The sequence below is a fragment of the Bombus affinis genome, chromosome 11 (genome assembly GCF_024516045.1).
Source record: "Bombus affinis isolate iyBomAffi1 chromosome 11, iyBomAffi1.2, whole genome shotgun sequence".
NCBI lineage: Eukaryota > Metazoa > Arthropoda > Insecta > Hymenoptera > Apidae > Bombus > Bombus affinis.
In genome coordinates, this window is record NC_066354.1 from 7,928,573 (window position 1) to 7,938,337 (window position 9,765).

General features: G+C 48.2%; 1 protein-coding gene across 5 annotated transcripts in view; it reads left to right on the plus strand.

Annotated features, from left to right (window-relative positions):
• Positions 1-9,752, plus strand: part of LOC126921894 (nephrin-like) — a 252,845-nt gene extending 243,093 nt beyond the window's left edge. For all 5 annotated transcript variants that reach the window (XM_050733899.1, XM_050733902.1, XM_050733900.1 and 2 more), the window contains 2 exons: positions 5,056-5,286; positions 6,162-9,752. In XM_050733899.1, coding sequence (XP_050589856.1) covers positions 5,056-5,286; positions 6,162-6,508 — 578 coding nt within the window. In that variant the 3' untranslated portion in view covers positions 6,509-9,752. The remainder of the gene's footprint in view (positions 1-5,055; positions 5,287-6,161) is intronic.
• Positions 9,753-9,765: the final 13 nt, after the last annotated feature.

Below are 9,765 nucleotides of genomic sequence, written 5' to 3' on the forward strand. Positions count from 1 at the left end.
ACGTAATTCGGATATTCGGTAACGGTGGAGTAACGCAGAGACAAGGTAACGTTGCAAGCTTCTATTCGTAGGAATAATTTTAGCGAAACCGATGGCCCGCGGGTATTCGAATTAAAGCGAAATCGGAGGATGAGAGGGGGTGGCAATGACCAGGAACAGGAGAGGAAGGGTGGAACGGTAACATCGGATTAGAGAAAGGGTTCCATCGACACTAGTGGCATTCCTACTGGATCGTACGATAATTGAGATTAGGGTACTTGGCTTTAAGCCTTTCGAGCCTCCGAAGATCGGCCAATCCCCTCGATAAGCGTTTATTATGAACGAGAATCTCAAGATCGGCGACTACATTGCCCTTGGCTTCGTCCTTTTGCTACTCCTCCCGCCTTCCTCTCTCTCACTCTCTCTCACTCTCTCTCTCTCGCCCGCCCCTATCCGTTCTTCTCTTCGGTTTCTCTCTGTGGGGCAATCCTCTTCAGGTTGCGAGATTGCGCCGGTAATTGCTCCTCGATTTCACCTACGTACACATGGCTTTCTATTGTTGCACATGAGCATACGATTTCTGGTGTGTACATATGCGAAGGGAAAGGGCGGCGACGCGCGGATGGAAGGGATGGTAAAGAGGCAGAGAGGAGGGTGAAGAGAGTAGGACATAGAGGGAGTAATCAGTGACGAACTCTCGAGACTGTTCCGGCTGAACGCAATTAAGAGGATACCAAACCACCATCGACGTGGCTACTTGACCGTAGCCGTATTAGCATCCAGGAGAATCGCGTACCTCGCAAAAGGGATTAACCTACGAGGAGATTCGCAGGCAGCTACGAACATCGACTTGAGATTTATTCCGTTTCAATCGGAGAATCTATACGCTAAACACGGCTAAGGAAGTAAGAAAACGGGAGAAACAGGCAGAAGACCGACCGGGTGGCAAGGATATTTCCACGGTTGAAACGAATCGTGTCTTGAACGAGAAAATCCAAAGTAATATCGTGGATGGTATACGTGCTTGGAAATCCTTTTAATGTGTTCGCGCGGCGAATGGAATAATTTTCAGAACGGACGGTGGTCGCGTTTCCGTGGTAATCCGGGTCGAAAGCGATCGGTCACGGAGCCGAAAGAGATTCGCGTGCGCGTTTCATTAATTGAAAACGGCTGAACTGGGACACGTAAGTCGCCTTAGTCGGAGAACCGACAGCACAACATCGATTCGGGGTTAGCTTTACGTTGAAATTAATCCAAGTGAGCCAAAGTTAGATCTGGCTCTGGCTAAGCCGGGCTTTTTGGTGACTTAGTCGGCCGTATGACATCGAAGCTCCGTCTTACTTGTAGCCCGATATCCAGTCGACGCATGACTGAAACTTCTCCAATGACTTTCTCCTTTCGTACCATTCTGGCTTTTCTGTCGTTCGTGTAATTGTAACGTTCGTTGAAACGTCGCACGAGTCTTCTACGTTTCTCGTAAGAAGAAAAGAAGAAAAAAGACGAAGGAAAAGAAAAAGGGCTACTTTTTGGCGAATTGCTGGGAACGTCGCGTGTTCGCCGGACGGATTATAAAAGAAGGACGCGGAGTTTCGAGGAAATCGAATCTTTATCGAAGCGCGATTTTGCGACCTCGCCGTGGCAGAAGGAATTTTTTCCCGATTTTAGCTGAAGTACGTAGCAGTGAAAATCTTGGCGAACCCGCGTTAAGACCGATTAGCGATCTAAACTTCGATGAACTCCGAGTTCGAGAGCCCGTTGGGATATGCGATTCCCCCTGTTGGCTCTCTTCGAGAATCCCGTTAGACCATTCTCGAGGATCGACGGTATAAGGACCGGTTTATCTTTAGTACCCCGGCACCAGACGTTTCTTCGCGTGGAACTCGATTAAACTTCCATTGCAACTTTTACGAGACATTGTCGAGGCTTAGGGGGTTATACGATCGCAAACTGTGCCCATTTCCCGGACAAGAAAGAACCTGCAATCTGCTAAAAACTAGTAATTGATTAAAAAATTGTAGCCGCGGCGTTAACGCGGATGGAAAGAACGCGAAAGGGAAGGGAAGGAATATAAGGGAAGGAGAGGGTCGGCAAAGAAACGGAGGGCCAGGCAAGGGAAGAGAAAAGCTGGCAAACTATCCGCGTGATTTAGGCGAATACCGCGTCCTGAAACGTGCCGCGAGAAATATATTTCCTCGTTGTTCCAAGGGAACGGAGCTTCCGCCGTACAACTTTAACGAGAATCCGTCGACGCTTTCGAAGAATATACGATCGCGAGCGACCGTGACAGCCGTCTAAAGTAAGTCACCGTAATTGATCCGAGAAATTATCGTAACGATGCAATTACCGGCATCTGCCGAGAGGGAAGTTGCAACGCGCCACGCCGTTTGAAATATCGTCGAGTTTTCGGAAAGAACTGTATGTCAATTTCGCGCGAAACCAGACAGCACGGGGGATCCGTCTTTAATGGTTGCCGAAATAAACAGCCCGTTCGAAAGGACTCGCGTAATTCTACGATTTATCGAGAGAATCGATCTCTTACCACGCAACTTCCTACTCCGTGTAGAGTCTAGAACCGTCTTAGATCGTGCGATTCGATGGCTTTACGAGAGCTTTTACGTCCACGCCAAGCACTTTTCTGTCGCTCAACCGCGCGCGTTCATATATTCCTCGAACGTCCTTCGAGACTCGCAAGATCGTCGTATACGGTCTATTCGCGGATCTACGCGCGGGATTCAAAGCGAAGATAGCGCGCAATGGCATTGCCAATAAAACGCAGCAACCTTTACGAGTGCGACGCGATAAGTGCAATAACCGTGTTTCGTTCTCTGCTGTTACGCGCAACCTGTTTCACGTTGATTTCCACCGCGTGTTTCCAGATTTTGCGAATAGTCGGCGAGGACCCACGTGTCGATCCACCGAATAAACGGAAAGGCGAACGTCGAACGTTAGAACGTCGCGCGTACCGAGCGTAGTCTTCCTCGAGTCAGGTGCTAGAGAAACGCGAATACCTAGGGTGGCTGATTAAACCTTGGGTTTTACGAGCATTACGCGTCCTGCCAAAGTATATTCCCGTGCATAGATACACGCACACATCCACACACACACTCGCGCGATGCAATCTATTTACACGCATAAATGTACCCGTATTATGCATAACGTGTATATCGTGCGATTTTCATTCCCGCGCGCTGCCTCGCGCGCAATTTCCACCCAGTCTTTTCCCCATACGACGAAAGCCTTCCAAGCTTTTCTCAACCTTCGCGGAGAAAGTTTCACTCTGGAGGCAGAAGCTACGATCGTCGCCGAAATATTCGGAATCCACGGCAGCGAGGATATTTGCCGATCTGGGTGCCTGGTTATCCGACAATCTGGCGTGGAACTTTAGCCAAAGCGGCGCGTTTCCAAGGTCGATAGCAACGACGATAGTGGTGGTGTGGTGGATAGCGGTGACAAAGGTATCGGTACAATGCAAACGCACACATAGGTACGTAGATACTGTTTGCGAGTTAAGAATTAAAAACGTTCGTCACGGGAGGCTAACGAGCGTGCCAGCGCTCTGTCCCACTTACCGTACAGTGGAACACAGCTGGCCAAGCCGCGCTCGAAGAATACAGTTTTGTTAATTATCCGAGGAAAACAGCAGGCCAGTTCCCACGCTCGGCCACTATCGACTAAAACGTCACGTGCGAGAAACCGACGAACTCGAACGCGAACCAAGAATTAGCCTGCAAGATTTCTCGTTCTCTTTCATTCTGGCGAATGAACCTACTCTGCCGCGATATGGTCTCCAATTTCAATCTCGAATATCGATGTTGCTCGTTGTCTCGTTCTCCGGCTATTCCAAGAGAAACGTGACTTACGTAACAACGATTTACATCGTCGTAAGATGAGGCCAAGCTTGGTTGACTAACACCGGTAGCAGGCTGCTTCTCGAAAAGAATCTTTTTCTCTAATTTTCAGCGAACAAACATTTGAATCGAGTCGGCAGCCGGTTAAGTTTCAGGAAAAGCCGTTTGCACAGCCTGTTTTCTCGGACTTGTTTGTACGGTTTAGCGCGGTGAGTACGAGGAGAAAAAATGGAGGATAGTAAGTAACCAAAAAGATCTGTAAAACGGTCTTTGCCTCGGTGTTGTTACGTAGAACACAGTCTAATTCGCGTTTTGCTTCGTCCGCTGTTTTCGCGATAGATTTCGATTCCGATCGAACCGCAGAAAAGATACAGAATTTTGTGCACAATCATTTTTGACGAATATCTTCAACCAGAAGGAATCGGTAAGCATGGCGAGGAAAAAAGAAAAGGACAAAGTCCCTCTCGATGGGACACTCCGTTTAATTAGGTAATCACACGGATCTTGCTAGCCGACGAATGGTTTTAAGTAAAGCGTCTTTCTAATTGAAGTTTCTCAGCGACAACAGTTTCCCGATAACTCGTCCAATTAAGAAAACCGTAACGAACGAAACTCGTAAAATATTCCTCGGTCGCTTGCTGTAACAGCTTTTCGATCTCCGGGTATAGCTTTTTCGTCGCCCATCGCTATGAAGTTAATTCGCAGATTTTCTAACGGGTCTCCGTTAGAAAGCGAAGCGAAAGAAACGCAGCGACGATTAGAGTAAAATTCGTGCATCCGATTGCCACGAAAGAAATTAACGGATCGCGTCAGATTACAACAGCATCGCTGGACAACGCTTGATCGTCCTTCGAAAAGCTTGTCTACCGTTTCATAATGATCATTGTCGCGCAGTTTCCAGCGTCCTGCGGTTACCTGTTTATTAATGTATGGATATATTACGATTCATTCGCTGCGATTCGAGCAACGATCGCGCTATTATTACAAGGTCTATGCGTCGTTTAATTATAGCCACGATAATATTAAATAAATTACCGTTGTTCATTTGTCAATCCCCAGTTTCCTCGTAAATTTCATCGAGCCCCGAGTGAAACGGCGGCAACGCGGAATTTGTTAATTACGTAGGTCGTTTAAATGCACGCTGGCACCTACCGCGTTTCCCGTCCAAACCCCGCTACACTTGACGCATCGTTCCGCTAACTACCTTCGATTTACGCCTCTGTTCAAGGACAAGACGCTGGGATCGTGCTGTCGCCGCTGATCGGTGTGGTGGTCGGAGCTTTGGTCACGCTGGTCCTCATCATTCTTGTGGTGGTGGTGCGCGTACGCCGCGAACGAGTGTCGAAACCTCGACACGAAAAACCGGCGGAACTCAGCGAACTGCCGCCGCAACAGTATCCTCTGCAAAATCCTCAGCAAACCGTGGAAACCGACCCCGACGTCATCCCAAATAAATTCGGTGAGTTTCTGAAGATTTGGAAACACGGGGCTTCGAATGCGGTTTCGTCGCTGGCAAAGCGGTGCGCTACCGATCGATGGCCGTGCCACGCCGCGCCGCGCCGCTCTGCATTTTCAAATAATGGCCAGGAAACGTTCTCGCAACGCGCAGTTAATCTAATTGCGTGGGTTACGAGCATCGCCGCGATTTGTAATAGCAGCGTGTATAGATTTTATTAAATTACCGCGGCTTACACGGTTGCCGAGCGCCACGGCGCCGGCGGTATTTCATCCCCAACAAAAGAGATCGGACCAAAAACGCCAAATATTTTCCAAAAACGTTTTCCATTTGCTCGGCAGGTCCGCGATTGCGATCGATTCGCGCGATCGGCCGCGCAGTTCATATCGCTTTCTAGAATTCGCTTAACGCGGTGGTACGTGCTCGCGGGACAAACATCTCCGACTAATTTCCGTCTACGTTCCCCCTACATCGACTTGGAATTGGTTACGAGACACGAATTTAAATACAAAAACTTGCTTAAAATATCGCCGCCGGGGAAACACCGGTTCGGCGAATCCAGCCATTAGCAGGCATTAACTCGATAACGGGAGACTATCAAAAATGTAAGCGTTTAACGCGACTAGAATGTTAGTAAGAAATGAAATGCAACGGTTTGACGACGTAAAATAGATTTCTCGCTTTCACCGAGCCAAGAACGTTGGTCATTCCGAGAAATGATACGTACACGAGGTTTGCGTAGGAAACGTCACGTTACAATCGGATAGGGCAAAGATGAAAAGAGAAGACGAGGAGAACCGCGTGGCTAATTGTCACGAGGACGCCTCATATCGTTTCGAACGAATTGCAAAAGAATTATCTTCGGTTCGATGTTGCAGAGGGAAACCTGGTGGAAGTTAGCCCACCGAGTTATCCAGGTGGATATCCCCCGGGACATTGGGTCACACCCGGACCTACACCAAGCATAGACGAACTCTGCCACAAATTCAGCGGAAGACCGACGGAGCTGAGGTTACCATCGAGAAGCACGATACCGAGTTTACAGAGCATGCCCATGACGGGAGTGATGATGGGCGGTGGACAGGGCGGCGTGACACTCGGTGGCAGCCAAGGTGTCGTCGTCGTCGGAGCCGGGCAAGGCGTTGTCGTCGCTGGCGAATGCTTGGACGGCGAGGCGATCAAGAGACGACTGATGGCCAACAGGCTTCCGGAGAGCTGCGTCTAGACCTCGTTGTTCGTCGCCTTTTGCGCCCGTGTATCGCGTTCATCGACACGAACAGAGGTCCCTTGCCGAAAATTTCGGCTCGTTCGTAGCGCTGCACGGCTGGACACTGACCATTAAGACGTTCGATGATCGATATCGTACGCAGCGAACGAACGCTCTCGCGACTCGTCTTGCGAAACGATTAGACATCGTACGAAGCGGCATAAAGACAATCCGCCGTGTCGTTGCGAGCAACGGAACAACAGCCGCTAAGCTAACGGAGATCGTCGACTGGATAAGCGATGGATAGAAAGGCGAATGTGCGACGCGAGCTTAGATTTGTCGGGAAAACTTTCCAATCGCGAGAAGGTATCCGCCAAAATTGTTTTGTAAACGTTTTCTCGATAGTCGGGCAAAATTTGTTCTTTTCTCTTTTTTCCTCTCGGGAAGAAACGGACGAAGGAAGGAACGGAACTGAAAGAAAAGAAGAAGAAGAATCGAACTGGAAAAGAGTTAGGTGAAAACTTGCGCTCCTGAGTTTTCCACCTGGGCTACATGTTCCCAAGTAGTCTTCTTCTGTCTTCGAACGTCGGCGCAACTTTCCCCTATCCCTGTTTCCGTCGCCAGACTCCGAGTCCAACCATCTTCGACGCTGTCTTTTCGCATATTTCTTTCTCGCTACGTGACTTCGCCTCCCGGACACGCCGTACGACCGGACCACCGTTCGCCGAAGTGGCAGTCTCGAGTAACGTATCGAGGAAACGCAACTTTCTATCCGAGAACCACGTTCCACTTTGTATCCGGCTGCCAGCCCAAGGTATTAAACGCGCTTCGAAGCGATTGCACTGGGAGCCGGCGGCGTTGGCAATCGACGCCGAAGAATCGAAATGGGGGTAAATAAACCCACGTCTCAGCCTACCAATCGAATTCTCCAGACATCGAGGCATTAGGCCGAGAAACGCGAGAAAAGATAAAAGGTTCTCGTACAACCCCTCTTCCGGTTGCTCGGAATGAAGATGGATGGAGGAACTGGGCGAGAATATACGATGGAAATCAGGGGAGAGGGAAGAGGAAAGGAAGACGCGGGGGAATGGAAAGATAACGCGATGTTACTTCGCCGAGTTGCAAGAAGGAAGAGGCGTGATGCGCGGTATCGAGGCTGATCAATCAGTTTCAACGACGGAAAACATATTCGGGGCGGAAGCAGTTTGTACGAAACACCATTTTATACGTTGCAACGTCGTCGGCGTCTCCTTTCGATTATTTAGCCCGTGGTCGTCCTTCTCTTTCTTTCGTTTCTTTTTTTTCTCTCGCATTCTCACGAAATCTCGTACGAGCGCAACGCGATTTTAACATTCGCTGGAATTAGGGACGACGTTTGATTCAACGAAAATCGCTTTCTCTTCCGAGCGGAGAGGATAAAATGCGTTAAGCAAGAATCGACAATAAGTGATGCGATCGAGAATAGAAACTCGAGGTGTTTGTAACTGTATCGCGACGAATCCGATCGAAATTGAGGAGAACAGTCGGAGACGAGATAGTTCGGCGTGCGCGAGCTGGCAAACGAGGCGGTTTACGGCGAGGAAGCGCGGTTTTTTTAGAAAAACGAAGAACGTTTTGTTCGATCGTACTCGATCGTAGCTGTGATACGAAGTTTCCAAATTTTGTTCCATCGTCGACGTGGACGTTCCTTTTCGCGTTTAGCCTAATTTCCGACGTGAGTGGAACACTCTTGTAAATATACACGCACGTGTAGGCGCAACGATCGGAGAATGAAAATTTACCGCGTGCATTATTCGACCGAGAAGTCGCAGCCGTCCGACTGTTCTCCTAATTTCATTCGATTCGCTTAACGAACGAGAGAAGAATAACGGAGTAGCGGAGAGACTCGAGGAGTCTTTATACTCGGGTGAAAAATTGAATTTGTAAGGTCAGAAAAACCGGGCTTCCACGTGACACTTTGCGACGAAGTCATGAAGCTTGACGGCGAAACTAGGAGTAAAAAGTGACAAAGTATATTCCTAAGAGAATGAAGTAACGCCAACTTCGTCCAAGACTCTCGCTCGAGGTATGCGGTTTCTACTTTGAACGTGTAACGAAGAGAAGAAAACGAGCGAAAAAGAAATAAACGTTAAGTTATCGTATTGCGTGAGGCATCGCGAATCGATTACGCGATCCAAATGATTAGTAACGTCGAACCAAATGTCGAGTGTTCTTTTTTTTCGATGTATTAAATGAGAAAAAAGGGATAATGAAAGAATCCAAAAAAAAAAGGTAACTAAAAGTCGTTGCTCGTTAGTTAATGTCGTATCGTTGTACATAAGTATGTATCGTTGAAGAATTTGCCCTACGTGGGAACCGTGCTCGAGGACGATCGCACAAACGTCGTCGGTAATTTCGATCTTCGAGGGTGCGAGTTTAATGGAAAGTGTAATCCGACTGACGATGAGTAGGAAACGCTGGTGTGCCAGGAAATCGAAGCGATTCGCAACGACGCGACCTGTATCGTCGTTCGATGGGACTCGTCGATTTCTGTTCGAGTGACAGGTTGACAGGTCGTTATTTCCCAAAACGCTCGACGAACAACGATCTTTGTTAATTAGAGTAAACGCTATCCTCGCCGCAAACATAGAATTAGCCGCGCTTCGGGAATCGGATCAAACATCTTTTTCTATCGAACCCTCGAAAAATCATCGTTACGGTCGATCGTCGTCGCACTGCCAACGAAATCGCTACGTTCCCGCGTGGAAATCAGCGACCTGATCGACGCGATCACACTTTTTTTCTTTCACGTCCATTTAACCTAAACGTATCCGGCTGTCGATCTGGCGAGAATCAATTTTCGGTATGACGCACGCACAAGCCGAGAATCTACATCGATTCCTGTACGCTCAAACGTTTCGTTCCTCCTCGAGGGAAAGATGAAGAATATAATTCAGGTTTTTCCTCTTCTTTTTGGCCTTTTGGTTCTTCTTTTCTATATGGCTCCTCTTTTTCCGGCAAACGTTCTGACAACATCGATAGGAAAATTCTTGGCACGCGAGGAAACGATGCGCCGCTGACCTGGTGCAAGCGATTCGATCGAACACGAAAACGAATAGACTAACGAATGTACATAATCAGCATGATGCGAGGTCCGTGTAAATCGATTATATTTTAAGTTCACTGTATAGGTGATTTCATATCAGAACTGCATATCGTCTACTAACTCGTATGTATATATTACATAAAGTTTCGATCTGAATAAACTGTTTAACTGTCCGAACTGAATCGTGCTT